At 41.5% G+C, this 19,586-nt stretch overlaps 1 protein-coding gene across 15 annotated transcripts in view; it reads left to right on the forward strand.

The window, feature by feature from the left end:
- The window catches only part of LOC125749067 (poly(rC)-binding protein 3-like), a 61,587-nt gene that overhangs the window by 33,063 nt on the left and 8,938 nt on the right, over positions 1-19,586 (forward strand). For 11 of the 15 annotated variants that reach the window (XR_007399768.1, XR_007399769.1, XR_007399770.1 and 8 more), the window contains 9 exons: positions 10,540-10,702; positions 10,842-10,865; positions 10,959-10,991; positions 11,605-11,721; positions 15,161-15,292; positions 15,780-15,908; positions 16,111-16,254; positions 16,499-16,531; positions 19,474-19,515. Coding sequence is in view for 9 of the 15 variants with exons in the window: in XM_049025934.1 (XP_048881891.1) it covers positions 10,595-10,702; positions 10,842-10,865; positions 10,959-10,991; positions 11,605-11,721; positions 15,161-15,292; positions 15,780-15,908; positions 16,111-16,254; positions 16,499-16,531; positions 19,474-19,515 (762 nt within the window). In the remaining 6 variants the exon portion in view is untranslated. Of the gene's footprint in view, positions 1-2,507; positions 2,728-10,539; positions 10,703-10,841; positions 10,866-10,958; positions 10,992-11,604; positions 11,722-15,160; positions 15,293-15,779; positions 15,909-16,110; positions 16,255-16,498; positions 16,532-19,473; positions 19,516-19,586 lie in introns of those variants that run through there. The other 4 variants (XR_007399773.1, XM_049025937.1, XM_049025939.1 and 1 more) reach the window with 2 other exon arrangements.

Raw genomic sequence — 19,586 nt, forward strand, 5'->3', positions numbered from 1 at the left:
CAAAGGACACACATTCACACACGGTCAAGTTACAGACACCAATTACCCTAAGACCAGTGCACCAAGAGAACACCCCAACACTCAACCACACAGCTGAGGGCAGGAATAAATGATGATCCTAGGAGCAGGAGGACATGGTACCACCTACCGAGCCACCACACCTTGTATCTAATAAACAGTATTTTCTATTGTTTTAAGGTCTAAATGTCATTGGGTTATTGCAAGGTCAGATTACAATCTCCTTTCCTGTGTGATCAGTTACCTATGGCATAATACACCTGCGTTCCCTCTAGCAAGACCCCTGCCACATGTTCAGCTATTGCGTCCCAACAGCCCGAGTTTTATTACTCGCACTTAGGGCTGGATGATGTGCGATATCAATATTCACATTACATGTTATACACATGCAATTCAGTACATCGCTAGGAACACAGTAGTCAGCTGGGTTGAGATTAGGCTTGACTGGTATCAAATTTTTCATACCATGAAACTGTCCAAACAGTATACTGTGATATATGGTATTTTCAAAAGCAATGTCATTTTGAAGTACACTTATAGTATTTTAAAATGTTGGCAATAAAATTCAGCGGGGGTGTGGTCCACCTGATAAGATTTCCCGAAAGCAGATCATCAGTAGGTTTTGCTGAAACATTTTTACTTTCTCAAAGGAAATAAAACTAAGCAAGTCCTGTGCGTGCATGACTATGCATGTGACAGATAAAGAATCCTGAATCCTTTGCAAGTTTAATAATTGTTTCTTTTCAAGATTATCTAGTGTATGTTTAAGAACATCAGTACTTTTGCATGAGCGCTACATGCGTTATCTGAAAATCATAATTGTAGTGGAGGTAACCTGAGGGAGCAAAAATGTGCACTGTCTGTGGGTCCCCAAGCACTGGATTGGGAAACACTGCACTTTGCTATGGTGTTAGTGATACTTCTCTGTGTCATCAGACTCATTCCCTACAGTTGGGTGTTGCTTCCTCCCTCCTGTCCCCATGTCACACATTTACAGTATTCTCCAAGGCTTACAGCACATGCAGAAACCTGGGGACGGCTGAGTGTTATTTTATGCACTTAAACTGATAGTATACTGACTGACAACTGAACATACTTCTCAGCTGACAGTGGTATGCTTTTTAAAAAATAACTATGTGCATCAAATGTGGGGCTAAGACCAAAGTGATGACAACAAAACCACAAATCAGACGATCTAGGGTAGGGATGTCCGCTTCTATCTGCAATGGGCCGGCGTGTGTGCAGATTTATGGGGTAACTTTTATGTCAGCTGCTCAAACCCAGGTGAGAAGACTCTTCAGCTGTAATTAATAATCTAAACCTGCATACACAATGGACATTTCTAGATAAGATTGCCCCCCCCTCCCCCGATCTGGGAACTGCATTTCCAACACACTGTGGTCTTTATTCGTGGTCTGAGGATTAAAGATTTGTACATTTATTTACTTCATACCCAGTTTAAGAATTAGTCTGCAACTATGTGAGTAACTAGTTCATGAAAGGAAACTTCTCCAACCCAGGTTTTAATTTAAAGTGATATATGTGACCAATATTTCCTAGCAATTATCCATCTGTCCAGCTTCTTGTACAGATGAGAGGAGGCCATGCGGCCCATCAAGCTCTTTTCCTTGTTTGAATAGGTTTCCTCTTAAAAAACAGGCAGTTGTGTGAATCGGTGTCTCTGTATTTCCCACTGCATGTGACTGCATTCCTTGCGATGGACTGACATCCCATCTTGGGTATCTAATACCTAGGTCCATGTGTCTTCTGGGTTTGTGTCCAGGTTCAGTAGAGGGTTACAGTTTCCACTCCATTTTATTTGTTTTGAATTTAGTGAACTGTCATGCTCATACAATACTCATCAGAAAACAAATCTATGTGTATGGCCCCTAGAACAACTAAACTCGTAAGTGTTTCCAAGTTCATGCAGGTGTACCTGGCTTAACCTGAAGAGCACAGCCATGCGACTTAAGGTGGGTGGGTTGGTGTGATTTCCACTCCTCTTTCCACCACTGTGGAGGCGGACAAACTCAGCTGAGCAATTAACAGCCAAAGCAAATGAAACAGTGGAGTAGAAGCGGCCTATTAATTACAGCTCAGGGGTGAGATGGGCACCTAATTATGGGCTCTATGTGCTGCATGTCAGCGCTTCCGGAAGTGGAGGCATCTGCGCTGAATCTTCAGCTATTATGTGTGTATCTGTCACACAGTGTGGTTCGGAAGCTGTGTGTGTATGTGTGTGTGTGTTTCTCCATAATACTGTGTGATTGTGACTGTTAAGCTGTGTGTGTGTGTGAGTGCAATATTATGGGCATTTAACTGTATGTGTGTGAGTAAAATGCGTGACTATCACCCCTGCCGTGCAGTACCATCCCCAACCTGTGGGGCAGTACTGAGTTATTGCCCTTAGTCCCTCCAGCAGTTTTGAGGAACTGCACTCATGTGTGACTAATGGAGGTGGCTGGGTGGAGAGGCTGAGTCCCAGGCTGACTCAGGCTTATCTACCAGTGGTAAAGAAAGGGAGGGAGGGAGCAGGCAGCCCGCTTGTTCCCTCTGGGCTTAGGGCACTGGGCCATCTGTGTGCACTGAGGATCTAGCCACCACACAGGGGGACGGTACTGTGCTGGCCTCTTGCTCTGCATCGCCTTACTCTGCTTGCTCACACTGGGAGTACGACTTGGGTTGATCCGGAACACACTCACACACAAGGTCAGTGCCACTTTCTTACTTCATGCATCAGGGATGAAAATGTTAAGTGCATCATCTTCTTACTCTGTCCGTACTGGGCAGTGATGAGAAGATACTACCCAAAAAAACCATGTTTTTAAAAGAAAAAAGCAAACGCTATAAAAAATATCATTATTACTATTATTACTGCTGCTGCTGTAGCTATTATGCTTGTTGGAGGCGAAGCCTTGATCTTGAAAACTTTCACAGAGGGCCAGTATTTGTCATCTTGTGATGGAGTGGTGTGGACACCTGGCACACGCTGCCCATCCTCCTTATGGTGACAAACTAGAATACCAGTGGTTATGTGAGAAAGAGGCACTAATCAGGAACGTTCTTCTGGCTTCTGCTCACTTTTCCAGAGCGGTCTCTTGTATACTGAAGAATAAAATCTGCTAACAAACAAAAAGCTTTTTCTTGTACTTTTTGCTTTTCTTGTTACTTCCCAAAGGAAATTGAACAATGACAATGAGTTGTATAAGAGTCCGTAGTTACTATTTATGGTATTGTGATATTCTTTGAATTATTCCATTGTTTGATGTTGATTCACAGCAGTGAAGGAATCTTATCAATCTCAGGTATGCTTATGTCACTGCAAGAACTTGTCAGATGAAAGTTCTATTTAAAAGCGCAATGTGTCTTTCACTATTTCTGCTGGAGCTCCCATGCAGCTCTGGGGTTAATGATATGTGTGCTGGGGGGAGGGGTGCAGTAAATAGGTCAGGGGTTTAACACTAAGCAGGCAAATCCTCCGGATTTAGCACTGCTGTGACTGTTCTCTGCATTTATTTAATGAAGCAGCACAGGAAGTGAGTCCCATTTGACACTGTTTGTTCCTTCAGTGATGCAGTGGACAAGGAGCTTGTAACACACAACTACACGCGGGGAACATGCTGATGATTTAGTACATGTAACTATATGTAAATGAAATTAGAAAATTATCATTAAATTAAAAGGAGACAATTTAAAGGATATAATTAAAAGTGATATTACGAAGGAGTGTAACTGGAGATAGCTAGTACACCACGGGAGCCATTTGCATGCCTCAATAGGTTGATTTTTATATTTTTAAGTCTGAAAACTGATTAAAATAGCCTTAAATCATATCTACTGTAAATGAAGAATGACCGATTTCCCTACTATGTGTAGCATGTATCACAATGGAGAGTCATTGGTAGTTGTAATTGTGGTAAGAACAATAAATGTACAGTAAATAGCCATTTGTGAGTGTGTGTGTGTGTGTGTGTGCGCGTGCGTGTGTGTGTGTGAAGTACACCCTTCCTTTTACCTCGTGAAAAGCTCCAAGCCGCACTGAAAATGCAATTGGAGATGGGTAGCTGGATGGTTCCATTTGCAGCTCTGCACCATCGCAATCTGCATCACCGTGATCCATATGATTTTAATGTCTTTGCGACAATCAAGATGACAACCATAGTGTTGGTTACTACTGAAAAAAGGAAACAGCTATGTAACCCTATATTATGTAAAACACTAGAATCTGGGGTAAATAAATGTGCTGACATCCATCTGCCTGAACTCCAATAATGGGCAACCTAGTACCCCTGAGGGATATTGTCTACATAGGCTTAGTCTTTTATCATATAGGCTTAGTCTTTTATCACACTGGCTTAGTCTTTTATCACATTGGCTTAGTCTTTTTACACTTTTACACATTCATACACTCCATAGATTTTGTTTTCATGTTCTTAGGCTATCATAATTGAACGATACGCCAATTTAATTTCAAGTTCTATAATTTCGCTGAGCCTTAACAGCACTACAAACCATACTAAATGTAATTAGTTGTATGTTTTTATTGGCATGGATTAAACGTTCCTCCTTCCAAGTCCACGTGTATCATTACCTGCAGTAAATGGTGACCCTTTAAGTGAACATGTGCACAGCTGTGGCCTCCATCCACACTGCAGCTACAGCTCTGCCAGTCTGCAGAAGCACAAGCGACGGAGTTTCCCAAAAGCTTCCTGAAAAATCAGGCTGTTACCATTACACTGAGAAGCATCTTTTTACATTAATATGTATATGTGGGGTGTAACACTTATTTTCGCAGTTATTGAGATCATTTTCAATTTAAAAGTGGACTGAATACAAAATCATAGTTAGCTGTGTAAAAGTTTGTACTGTACTTTGTAACAGGACACACTGATACAGATACTGTGTAATGATTCACTTCCAGCCATTGGTAGACTTACATTATTACCTTTAACCATATTATGTGACAGGACCACGCTAACACAGGTGTTTTATTAGTGTCCATAGCACTGAACTCCTCTGATTTGTGCACAGATGGTAGGTAATGCTCTTCAGGATTAGGGAATAAGCTAGCAACAAAGATGGAGGTCACTAACCAATCAGAGAGCACATCTTGAGGGGTCAGACGGGTGGAAGCACACTGATCACCTAAGAGCTGCCATACTGATACGCTACTATACCAGATGGGCTTTTAACGAGATATGTCATTTCCTCAGACATAAGAGAAGTAACAAAAACACAATTCAAATCAGAAATGCAGCTCAGGAGTCTACGATACGGGGCATGGATTCCCAGTACGGCTGCAATTGGCCAAGTTTATTATTTATTTATTATTTATAAAATTGGCCAAAATCATTAATGCTGTCATAAATGTATACTCCTGTCAAAACTGCTGCCTATTAATGTAATATTTTTCATTCTAAGATGTGATGATCAAGCTCAGTTACCTATAGGCTTGGATAGCTTTTGCAGTGCTTTCAAAATGGTACAAAAAAACCCTTTGGATCTAAACAGGGTTCATTCAGAGCTGAATCGCAGTGTATCACATTAGAGGAAACTCCCTCAGACACAAGTAGAACAGGTGAAGTCCATACATTCTATGATACATTTATCATTTGCTTATAGAGTGGAAGTCTGGGCCACTAGGGAACAGAAACGCGTGAAGCAGGGAGTTCGGAATGGAGCAGAACTGCAAAGGAGGGCTTGAGGGCGTAATACACTGACAGGCCTTCAGATTTATTTGCCTTTGAGTAGGCACAGGGAATAGGGACCCGGTGGGCAGAATTATGTATGAGAGAGTCATGGGCCAGACACTGTAATCCAACATGAAAAAAACACTCCAGGAAGGATTAGGTCCACTGCAATTTACTCCCAGTGTTGAAGTAAATTTAAAAATAAACACTTCAGTCTATTCTACTTACTTAGATAATAAACCATCTATCTACTAACCACTTATCCTACACAGAGCCAGGGTTGGGGCCTGAGGGCTAATCCCAAGCTGCAGAGGGCAAAGAAACATCCAGGATAATATGGGCCCATCACATCACTCTCTGTCATACACACACAGTCATTCACTTCAGGCAATTTACAGACTGATTAGTCAAACTGCATGTCTTTGGACTGTAGGATGTGGGAGATCATGCAGATGCCAGATGCACACACACACACACACACACACACACACACACACACACACACACACACACACACACACACACACACACCTATACAACGCACAAACACCTACACACACGAACACCTACTCACTCACACAAACACCTACACACACATACACATATACACCTACACACACACCTACACAACGCACAAACACCTACACACACATACACACACACGACAGAGGCTGGGGTCAATTCCACATCCCTTGTATTGTGAGGCAACAGTGCTATACTTCACAACAAATCTAATGGTGTATAACTAAATGTTAGATTTTGGCGATATGGGAGGATGGGGGGGGGAGGTCCTCCTCAGTTGATTTTGCAAGTATGGGGGGGGGGGGTCCCCCTCTGCAGATTTATTGCAGTGACTGTTAATGATTATGATTAATTTTTCATGTTTAACGTCTTTTAAAAGCATATTCTCCTGTGTTAGAACAGTACAGTTGGATTATTTTTTTTTTCATTAAAACGAATGAAAAATGTTCAATACAAATGAACATGTTTTACACATTATTTAATCATGTGACGGTTATACCATGTTGTTGTTGACATTTGCTGTACTAATCTCCAGAAAGCTATGTTGTTAGGGAGAAACATGATTTACCTGCCCTAATTTCATATTCTGCCTCATGGCTGAGATGTTTTCTGAATTTCAGGTCAGAGCTCCGATACGTCCACTGCAGTGTTTCCACCTTAAGTTTTCCTAGGTACAGCCAGTTTCCTCCATTAAAAAGGACGTCTTAAGTGTATTGCTACAATGGTGAACACAAATAATGGTTTTAACTGGTTGGCTTAATTAGCAAAAAAAGTAGGGAATAGAGAATGTATTTTAAAAGACTAAGCCTTAAATAATAATAGATTAGAGGTGAAATCTGATTGGTTTATTAATTATTTACATAATCGGAGGACTGCTGAAAGGATGCCCTCCATTAACCTTTACAGGTAGCTGCTGTATAAGCTATCACAGTGGGACATATGCTCTGAAGACCTGATGGTTCAGGCGTTCTGCATTCGAGGATCCCTCCTTCCAGTCAGGATTTATGCGGCTGACTTTCCTCCATGAGTTTTAACAACAGCCTGCTTTACTGGGTATTTCTGGAAACAGCTTTTTAAAAGTGCGTCTAACATGTAATTAGCACTCTGATTAGCAGTGGGCTCTGAATTAATGAATGCCTTTCATCACCATTTGAAATTCACCCTGAAATTCAAATAGCAAGACTCCACAGCAGCCTCCTGTTTGTTTGCCTGTTCCAGTTTTCTAAAAGAGCAAGAGCGCAGTGTTTTTCTGTCATAGAGCTGCTACGAAGGATGGAGCAGTGGCAGAACACAGTGTGTCCAGAGTATAGACCTGATTCAGCTCTCGGCCTCTTAGTACAAGGGTTTGGGACAGTGACATGATCTTCACATGCTTACTTGCTTACACTCCACAGTGGGTCCAAGCATTTGTCCCAGCTAAATGGAGCTTGCATGACAGTCCATAATTAGATGAGACACAAAGAGGAGCTGTTTGTTTTCTGCTGGGCTCAGGATCAAGTGATGACTGTGTGACTGTCTCTAATAAAGCCCCAGCAGCCAAGGCCAGGGCAAGTCTCTCTGCTCCCAGCAGACAGATTGCAGATGCATACAAAGGCAACTTTGTACTAAAGGGTCCAGAGAAATGTTAGCCACCATGTCTGTACCGCACTGCCCTTCATACACATCTTGTAACCAAGCTACATGGCGATTAATCCATGAGTACGGGCATGTCTGCTATAACATCACACACACACACACACGCACGCATGCACACACGCTCGCTCGCATATTCATATCATTGTGGGGACTCTTCATGCATTTCTATGGGGGAAACGCTAATCCCAACAATGACGACCTTAACTTCTACCCTGCCCTAACATTAACCATAGGTAACCAAAGAAAACATAAGACTTTGGTATTTGTAAGTTTGGCATCACTTTACATGATGGGGCACAAATAATATAGCATTATACTATCATGTATGTATTAATTAACCACAAAATAAGTCTTAGTAACACATTGATCTCGTGTTAATTCATGATTAATTAATACATATGCATGTTTTATCAAGCAGTTACTGCATAAGTTACCATATCCAATTTTGTAAGCCTTTGTGAACTACTGAAGGAACTACTGAAGGAAGAAGTCATGAATAACATAACTGATCCATGTTTGTTCATCATTAATGAATGCATATTTTATCTCAAGTAGTAACTATATTTGTTCATAATTTGTACTTCAGCAGTAACTGGAGTTTTTGCGCCCCATCAAGTAGACCTTGAATTACCTTGAATTTTTGATTGCAGTCACAGATTTATATAAAATTGAGTTTTATATATGGTGCAGTGGTGGAAGGGTAGTGTCCCCATGACAACATGTTTACCCCCTCCCCCACCTCGTTGGGTCTGAAATAAATGTATTATTATTACTATCATTATTATTTACATTTATATTTGTGGGCTGGGAACAGGCGGGATACCAACATAAACATATTCTCTTGCCGGACACTTAAGGCGGTGTGTCGGGTGGTCGAGACACTTCAGTGGGTGAAAAGCAAAAAGTTAACAACAGTAAAAAGATAAATAAAAAATAAACAAATAAATAAATAAACAAACAAACAAACAAACAAATAAATAAATAAATAAATAAATAAATAAATAAAAATCAAGCTTCTGGGAGCAGGACAGTCTAAACAAGAAACCAGAGCGAGTGACATATTTGGAAGAACTTTAAAATGTACCTGCAAAGCATTGGCTAAATAAATTAATCGGTTTTCAAACTGGTCTATGGCTTCTTAATGCTGGCAATCTATACTCAGAGGGCATTATGGTCAAATGCATCTAAACCACCCCCCGCCAGTTGAAATGGTGTGGAACTGCCACTACTCATACACATCTATGTGCATGATCTGACTAAACGTTTTCTGAATCATATCGATTTTTTTATTGCGCTCCTAAAAATTCACACTTCCAAATCAAAGCACATGGGTTAACTGAGCTAGCTGAGTATTAAGTGTATTCCTCCTTCGACCTGTATGTTCAGGCACGTTACTCCACTGCTTTTTCCTATTTAGGAGATGCGTATGAGCCAATTCATGGTTTGGAAATACACATACGCAATAGCAGAGCTGTCCGTATAACACTGAGCTGAACTACTCAAACTTTCAAACATGTCTTATAACAATTTATTTGGTTGTTTCCTTCTGATGTATAGCCATGACTATATGAGCCGAAGGTCTGGTTTGATCTAAGGCCTAAATGATTTTCTTGTTATAGTATATCAGAATGCATTTGAATTTTGTTTACTGAAATCCAAATAAATGGCCTTAGTCTGGAAAGCTATACATAAAAAAATTAAATTTTCAAATTCTTTTTGCTATTTTTTATGTATGGGAAAAGTATGATAAATACCTTTTAGTATACACAACTATGGCTTCAGGCCCCACTGCAAACCCTAATTAGAATAAGTGAATCATGGAGATTTTAATGGATCTCAGAACCAGAAGACTTTAAGCACATGACCAGAATCCAAATACTAAATCATTGCATGAGAACCTGAACATTTATAATTACAATCAGAATATTTTACTCAGCCCTAACCACTGTGTATGGCCGTTTCGGTTTACAGAAAAGTATAAGCAGTTGTAGACTATATAGAGTGCTGGGTAGTAACTGTACTAACTTACCAGTAATAACTGTACTAACATAACTGTGATCACTGTGATTACCAGTAGTGCTGGGTCATCAAAAGGCCTTTAGGGTAATTAACAACAGTGTGGGATAATTGCTAATCCCGTGGAGGCAGTGTGATCCACCTCCCAGCCAATTCCAAACATGGCAGATGCCACAGGTTTGTTTTTAACATCTCAATCATAATCCATAGGTCCTACTCACTAGAAGAAACTTTGGTGTAGAGTTTCTCTTCGTCAGATTAAATATGGTCATTGTGTGAGGACTGATGGTGGCACGATAGTGTGGTGGCTCGCATTGTTGCCTCATACCTCTGGGCCCATGGTTTGAGTTTATACCCTGGCTTTACTTCTATGACATTTGCCTGTTTTTCCCACGTAATTGTCAGGTTTCCCTGGTTTTTCTGCCACGGCCCAAAAACATGCTAAGGTGAATTGGAGATGCCAGATTGTAGGCATGCACAGTGTGTCTATGCCCTGTGATGGGTTGGCGCCCCATCATAGATTATCCTCTGCCTGGTGCTCATTGGCTCCCAACCTAGATAAATGTCTGAGACTCTGTACTGTACTGCTGTCTATGATCTTGTGCACAGTGTGTATGACAACTTCATGAGAACATGGTTCTTGTCATCATGCTTGCAGGGTGCATCTGTGTGAAACCAGGTGGTTGGCCTGCAGAGCCACGTCTGGTGTGAACATGAACATGACTATGAATGTGAACATGAACCTCAGCACCAAGGATGGGAAGATTTTAGATGGAGGTTTGAACGTCATGCTGACCATACGGCTGCTGATGCATGGAAAGGTCTGCTTTCCATTATGTTCCTCATACTGTCTCCCATATTTCTCCTGCTATTTTCCCTCCTGATTTCTCTCCTGCCATTTCTTATGCTATCTGTCTTGTTGATGCTTAATGTTCGTTCTACTTTTTTCTAACTCTACAGGAAGTTGGAAGCATAATTGGAAAGGTACGAGTGTGCCATTTCTAAGTGCTTTAGATTACATCAGTTTGTTTCGGAAAGATGATATGTTCAACTTTTCTCTATATTCTTTACTTACAGAAAGGAGAATCGGTAAAAAAGATGAGGGAGGAGGTAAAGCTATCAATTTTATTGAATTACTAATAAGTGATTATTACATTATCATAAAATTAAGAGCCAGAAAACACAGGGCACAAGACTGGGTGCATCCTGCAAATATTACCAGTTCTTGCCGGGCACACACACACAAACACACACACACACACACACACACACACACACACACACACACACACACACACACACACACACACACACACACACACACACACACACACACACACACAGTGTAGACATGCTTAAAGCACCTAACTGCATGCCATTGGATGATGAGAGGAAAGTAGAGTACCGTTAAGAAACTCACACAAACAGGAGGAGAACATCAAAACATCAACACAGAACTGGGATCAGAACCCAAATCCACTACAGTGGAGGCATGAGGCTACAATGCTATCTATTTGAACCTAATATAATTATTCTATAAAAGTATACTGTCAGAATACAGCACCTTGCTCTGTACAGTTGTCTGGATTTGACTGAGTATCCCTCTCTATTCCTGTTCCTTTTTGTCCTCCTACTTGTCCTCGTATGTTTCTCGTATCTCTTCTCGTCCTCGCCTCATGTTTCCTGCTGTCTGCTCTCCATCTGTCCCCTGCCTGGCCATCAGAGTGGAGCACGGATCAATATCTCAGAGGGTTCATGTCCAGAGCGCATTGTCACCATCACGGGTCCCACAGATGCCATCTTCAAGGCCTTCTCCATGATAGCGGTCAAGTTTGAAGAGGTTTGTGCTTCATCTCCATCTTTACTATGCTGTATTTAAATACTGAAATTAACTTTCTATCTGTTTCCCAATCTGATTGTTGAGGATCCACAGATTCTCTTGTGAAAGGCGCTATATATAAATAAATTTAATTGAACAGAATTAAACATTTTTCCCCCCTCCTAGTTCCCGGTAGGGAGAGGCAAAAATCTGCAGTATGGGAGGGAGCAAAAACGTGCACCGTCTGGAGAAACCCCATGTCAGGAGGGACACTTTGTGTCCTTCTGCTGGTGCTTTGTCTGGATTATTTCCTTGAAAGACTCATCCAGCTGTTTCATAATAATATTAGTTGCACATGCATGATTATAGGAGACTGACCAATCAGCACACAGTATGAACTCAGTGCTTAAGTGAAATCCAGGTTCTTTTAACTGTAATGGTAGTTTACAAATCTTGACACAAATTATCTGGTTGAATTAATATACAGGTAATATGCCATGCATTGATAAGCAGCATATAATTGCACATTCATAAATAATTCTTTAACACTTCTTACTACAAGGATAAATTGAAAAGAGGTCGTGTTGGGCTACAACAGAACATGAACGCAATCTTATATAACTGGTAATCAGCCACCGGTGAAATGAGTCATTGTCCTTGTCTGGCGTCTGCCCACCCAGGGATGCTCATGCCTCCCCAGTCTTACAGATAAACAGCTTTAGAAGGGGTCTCAGAACCAACAGGATCTGTAAAATCTGTAGAATTTTCTATTAAACAGAATGAAAAATAATGGGTGATACTGTGGGTAGCATTGGTGCCTCACACCGCCAAGTTTGGGGGTTCAAATCACGTGCATGTGCGTGTGTATGCATGTATGTGGATTATATTTATATTACATTGTGGGGACCAAATGTTCCCCACAATGTAATTAAATCCTGTTAGTATGATGTTGTGGTGACAATTTTTCAGGTCCCCACAAACATCTGTAAATGCAATCAAAAAACTAAAAATGCCAAAAGTTTTGTATTTTGTATGGTTACTTATGGTGATGGTTAGGGTTGGGTAGGGGTTAAGGTCATCGTGTTGTGATGTGAGTTTTCCCCATAGAAATATATGGGGAGTCCCCACAAATATATAATTACAAACCTGTGTGTGTGCGCATGTGTGTGTGGACTTGGCATGATTCCCCCCTATTGTTGGGTTTCCTTGAGATATGCTGGTTGCTTGCTGCAGTCCAAAAACATGCACTTAGGCTAACTGAGGCCTGGCAAGTGGATGCAATACAGAATTGCACATCTAAAAAAGATAAAGCAATGGATGCAAGGAAAACACAACTCGATCAATAAACTGCATAGACCTGCGGTGATCTGGGAGCTTATCTCAGGATGCCCAGGACACAAGGGATGGGGCATCCTGGATGAGATGGATGGATGAGTATTTTGCAGAGCATATGCCTACAAACAGACACACACACACTCACACACACACACAATCTGGGCAATTTGGAGACATCAATCTATACCCTAATGTTTCATCCACAAACAGGCTGCATATTCTAATTAAAAGCACTGCAGTTTTATCCCTTTTATGCTTTTGGAAGCAGACAATACACACCACTGGATTTTTTGTGACTGTGGTCTTTGGCCAAATGAAATCTTATGATTAAACCAAAAATAAGCATTTTACCCTCATTTACCTTATGCTTCACAGAAACCTGGACCAGTGCCAATTCTGGGCACCATAACACTACTGCTTGGCCTTTGGCTCAAAAGCTCTTTTAGGGGAAATAAAGAGGGGGTGGAATCATTTATTACATTAATAAATGTAATTATGGCACAGTCTTCCCCTGACCTCAACCCTTTTTTTCTTTGACTGTTAGCCCTTCTATTCCTCTTCAGCATTCACCTCCTAATTTCCCTGTGTGCAGATAATCAAGGCTGAATGGACGAAGCCAGGCTTCCATTTTATCATTCTGAAAAAAGTTCGACAAAGCAAAATAGAGTCAGTAACCCCAGAAATATGCAGGTGAAAATTAAACTCTGCAAAGCCTGTTGTGACAAGGAAAAGATGGACCAGTGAAGCCATATGGAACCTACCGTGCTGTTTTGGCTGCAGAGACTGCAGTATTTTTAAGAATGCAACTAGCAACCCAGGTGAATACATTTACACATTAGGTAGGCGGATTCCCACAAAGGTCAAGGTTAGATGCAGGCGAGGCATGGTTTATAGCAGAGCTCTGGCAAGGAAAGCAAGATGAAAATCTCTTTAAAATGGCAAAGTACCAACTGGAGAAGGAAATCAGAGCAACAAAACAGGACTTATGAAAGGTTAAAAGCCACTTCTCAGCCAATGGCCCATCCACAGCTTGGGCAAAGCATGGAGACAATCAATAACAACAAATGAGGAAAACCACACACTCTATAAATGACTTCTTTCTGGATAGCAAACTAAGTCAGTTTGACTGCAGAGTTTACAGGTCAATGTGGGTCTGCATTTCATGCTCTAATATCTGCACTGCCTGGGGGACACGAAAGAATCCTGATTGTGGACTGTCTTCTAAGAGGTCCTACAAACCGGACTGTCTCAGCTGAGTGTGCTTGTAGGCAGGAAAAAGCATATGAAAATAGGTAAACATCAGACATGCTAACCCTCAGCACTAAAGCACCACAGGGTTTTTTTACCTCCAAGGTTTGTAAAACTCTTCAAGTTTGCATACAACCCCATGAAATGGTGATACGTCTGCTTGTCGATGGCATGTCAAGCCATAGGCATCCATGTGCAGTTGTAACAGCCTGAAGCCATGGAATCTTCCAAGCCTCCCTTTGGAGAAGCAGAACAGCAGAATCCGAGCTCAAATAAGGCACAAAAATAGCCTTATCTCCCCCATGCAATGTCTCTTATTGTAATTTTTCCAGTCATTTTTCCCACTTATTATTTGTATTTCTGCTCCATCCACTTCTATATATTTAAAAGTGCATACTGTCTTGATCACTAGATATTCATTCCCATAAATTACCGTGTATGTTTATATGAGCAAACCTATTGAGCCAGTAAAGTGTTGTTAAAACTCACACAGAATACTACTTGTAACACTGAACCACGACTCCAACCCACGACAAATATAATGATCTTTCATTGTATGGGAAACTACAGTATATGCTGCATTTATCAGTCTGGGGAACATTTCTTCCTGAAGCTTTCGACAGGTGCAGTGTGCTTTGTTATGTGTTAATACATGAGAACCTGTTGATGCTGGGTAGAGATGGCTTGTGACGTATGACAGTTATGCCCAAAAGCAGGTGAATAAACACATCATAGAGCACAGATATGGGTTACAGCACGATGATGGCCATTCCTGTGCAATAATAAATACAGTCACAACCAGAACTGATGAATAACACCTTCAGAGTGCAGTTATGAATGCATGACCTGGTGTTTGTGACCCAATTTGTCCTGGCAGGAGATCAATGCATCCATGACAAACAGCACGGTGACCAGCAAGCCTCCGGTGACGTTACGACTGGTGGTTCCAGCCAGCCAATGCGGTTCACTCATAGGCAAAGGAGGATCCAAAATCAAGGAGATCAGAGAGGTAGCATCTGCACTTTGCCATGTTGACAGAAAACTGCTGATACGTTTTATTGGGATTTAGATGCACCTAATACCTAAGCACTGCCTCAGTGCTGTTCCTTACTAATATGCTAAGGTGCTACTAAGATGAAGTGGTAATGCTATAGCAACAGCTGCTGTAAGGAGATGGGACAGTTTTTTAGGTTTAATGACAATGCAAACTGCCTAACTTTTATTAACTCACCTGTCTGACTTTACAAGCTGTAATACAACGGACTGTCAACCTGTCTGTACCCAAACAAATGTGTCCATGGCAAGACTCATCTGTGTCTGTATTCTGTCTATTTTTTCACTCAAAAAAAAAAAAACTCCGTAGGGTACATTTTTAAATAGCATGTCTGTGATAAAAGCTGCATTTTGTTCGTCTGCATGCACCATGATGGCGTTGACCTTTGGTTAAGAAACGTTGCTGCCTCTTGTGTCCCCAAATTTCCAAATTTCTGTGTTAGACCACAGGGGCCCAAGTTCAGGTGGCAGGCGACATGCTACCCAACTCTACAGAAAGAGCAGTCACCATCTCAGGCTCCCCAGAAGCCATTATCCAATGTGTGAAGCAGATCTGTGTAGTCATGCTAGAGGTGGGCACCTTCTGGTTTGATTTACCTACACATCATAAGGAGACCACTGAACCATAAATATACCAACAATGTAGAGTTTCATGATCATTCTACATTAAGAATCAGTTACATGAATAAATGGCTATAAGATAATGGTGCAGATGTCTGGATTGACTGTATTGGGCTCAGTGTGAATGTCTGTAATGCTCCTCCCTGTCTTCAGTCTCCACCCAAAGGTGCAACCATTCCTTACCGCCCCAAGTCCACATCAACACCCATCCTTTTTGCTGGAGGACAGATGCGCACAGACACCATTCTAGGGTCAGCAGGGACCCCTGCTGTATTAGCACAGCCTCAGCCCACATCAGTGAGTGTGTGTCTCTTTAAGTAAAACATAAGGAGCCTATATTTATGTAAATGTGACAGCTTTTCAATATTTGTTCACTATACTGCAACTATAGTGTTCACTGTCATGGGGATGTTTGTTTATTATAGAATATAATTTCCTGGCTGGTTTCAAGCCACATTTTACTTTCCGAAAACTGCGATACTGGCTACTGAAGTACACCTTGGGATTGGAAGTCTAATTTGATTTTCTTTTGAATCACCAGGATGTGCCTGAGATATGGTCTGCGGGTCCTAAGGTACTCATTTAAGCTCGCTCCCAGTAGAGAGGGCTATTCCCACTCTAGTCTATATGTAGCCCGGAACATAAAGAGCTTCATCACTAAATTTATTTACATGAAACCAGAGTGGCTCTTAAATTTATATTGCATTGAATTTCTACAGAGCTCAAATCGATACATCCGCAACAGCCTCATAATACAGCTGACACAAAAAGATAAAGATATACATACATCCAGAACTATCGCCTTTCAGGTGACTTTGGGGAGGGCAGGGTCTGCCAAGCTCTCGTAAACATAGAGGCACAGCATGGCTACCTTACATAGTAGTATGAAGGGCCTTAATTTACTTCAGCTCCAGCTGGTAGCCAATGAATGAAGCCTAGAACCAGCGACACATGTAAGTGTTTGAAGATGGAGCGTAAACCTACAAGGCCTAAGTTACTGCAAAGAAGAAGACACAGAGACCTTTGGGTGCTCCCACTGGATGCTACTCTTGTATTATTTAGTGTGATTTTGAGCTCACAGTGAAGTTATGGACTGACTGGATACACTACAGCTAAGATATGTTATGGTGTGTTTACCAAATTATCAAAGTTAGAGAAAATGCTTTGGAGTGTTGTGAGAGGCTTCTACAATGAAGGCGGGAAGAAATACTCATTTACTGGTGCAGACCATCACTGATCACTTCAATGATCATACAAAGCAACCGAAAAATATGCAAAATGAAGTCAAACACTGTCTTACACCTTAAAGGCCAATCAGTAATGATACAACTTGTTACAAGTTGTTCCTCACTCTGCTTCTCTGTTCTAAGGGTGGACAGTTCTAGGTCTCGTGTGCCAGAGTCAGCTGGATTTTGTTCCATTTCAACTCTTTGGCCTCTTCAAACAGCTGCTAGTTACATATCTTGTTTGGTGGGCATTTGGAGACAGGCAGGATAAGTCTCAAGACTGGACCGCACCCTGGATGGGATGCCAGTCCTTCAAAGTTCACATATGTCCAGTCACACTCTGCGATAGCATTTCCTGACCTGGTCGTCAGGGACCCACAGACGATCTATGTTTTTGCTCCCTCAGAGCTCCCTGCCAGATAGTGAGCAAAAATGTGTACTATCGGCGGCTAGGAAGGAGCAAAGCCTACAGTATCTGCAGTTCCCTGAGGGCCGGACTAGGAAACACTGCTTTATGGGTAATTTACAGACCTCAGTTAGACTATCTGCATGTTTTTGGACTGTGGGAGGAAACAAAACCCATGTTAACTGCACACAGAGTGGAAAAAGGATTCAAGCCAGTCAGTCTTGAAGGTGTCAGGCAAGTGCTACCCACTCTATGCAAAAATGTTTTTCAAAAGTTTTTCCATTGGAAAGTCAACTTTCAAATCGATTTTATGTATACTGTCGACCTCCCTTATACACAGGTTCTGCATTCACGAATTCAACCAACCGTGGATTGAAATGATTTAAGAAAAAAAAATAATAAATTCAGAAAGTTCCAAAAATCAAAATTTGAATTTACGTGCCAAGCACTACATCGCAAGTATAATTTGGCTTAGCATCCTGCCACTTTCAGTCAGATGCTAGGTGCAGCTGAAAAGTAACATGGCTTTGAACAGAACAGTGATATTAATCCCCATGGGAAAATCCTATTTTCGCCTTCCCCATCTCGATCGCCATGAGACACATAGACAGGTGAGAACAAGCTTGGTGGTCATAGCACAGGGTCAGCTAGCATGCAGCACTCCTGAAGCTGGGAGTTAAGGGCCTTTCTGAAGGGCTCAGGGACATGTTACAATTCTGCCAAGGCTGGGGCTCAAACCAGCACCATTCCGATCACAGGCTTAGTCCACTGCTAGGGTTCTACTTTGCCAAATTGGTGAGACTGAATGCCAGAGATACTTTCCTTTCCCAGATGTAAAAGAAAAAAAAAGAAGTTGCCATTTTCAAAGTCCCTCAGAAAATGAAGACAAGGTCCAGCTGAGGAACAGAAGCCCTGAAACAAACAAATTAATTCCTAAAACAGAAAAAGCACAAAATCCATGATGACCAGTATAGACGTTTTCCACCATAATTACTTTAGCTTCACATCAGCCCAGTTGTCCCTATTTAGAACTGTAGCAAGTGAATTAGTCCAATCAGAGCCAGCTAGATTTTCAGAGTCTGAGACAACGGGGCCGGTGATCAAATACCATGGAAACTGAAAAGCAGGCCCAAAACTACTCCCACTGCCATTGCTGTGCCCTGGCCAGCTCACAGGGGACCCCTACCTCCAAGGCATACTTTAAATTGGTAGCTCTTCAGTTATTGAGAGGTAGTTCACTGAAATTACTAGATTAATCTGAATATTACAAAGTGCAATCATTATTAGAAGGATGTACATATTTCTCATTACCTGGGTAACTGAGTCATTTTGGAGACATCAGTCTGCCTAAATGCACGTCTTTGGACTATGCTGGGAAAACAACCGGGAACACGGGGAAAACACGAGCCACAGAGCCAGGGCCCGTATTCAGCTCACACCCCTGGAGGTGTGAGGCTGCAGTGCTGACCACCAAGCCACTGTGCTGCCTGCTATTTCATTCACTTTGGATAAATATTTGTACTAAAAAACAAAATGTGTTTCATTGCTAAACATTGTTGATTGTTCTCTTCTACTACTAAAATATTGCAGTTCTTCAAGATATTTTTCCAATGAAATACACTAATTATTTCGCATTTCTTTTAAAAACTTAATTCGCGAGGTAGTTCACCATGATGCTGAAAAGCAAGGATTCTATAGTGTTTCTTAAGGAGGCACTGTATGCTTTGATCCTATATTTCACTCTGTGAGATGCTTGCTTTTGTGGTATAACCAGCAAGGGTGCATCATATACCCTATAACATCTCTCACACCATGATGAGAGACTGCTGAAAAGACTGTTATAACTATACTGTAACCTCGAACTGTTTTTGTTGTGTTTTACAGACATTCACAATCCAGGGGCAGTATGCTATTCCCCATCCAGACGTGAGTTCACAGACATCACCTAAACCCACAAGCCCCCCACCAGCACCCCTGGCACCATGACCACCACCCCT

Source organism: Brienomyrus brachyistius, chromosome 9, assembly GCF_023856365.1.
Source record: "Brienomyrus brachyistius isolate T26 chromosome 9, BBRACH_0.4, whole genome shotgun sequence".
Taxonomy (NCBI): Eukaryota; Metazoa; Chordata; class Actinopteri; order Osteoglossiformes; family Mormyridae; genus Brienomyrus; species Brienomyrus brachyistius.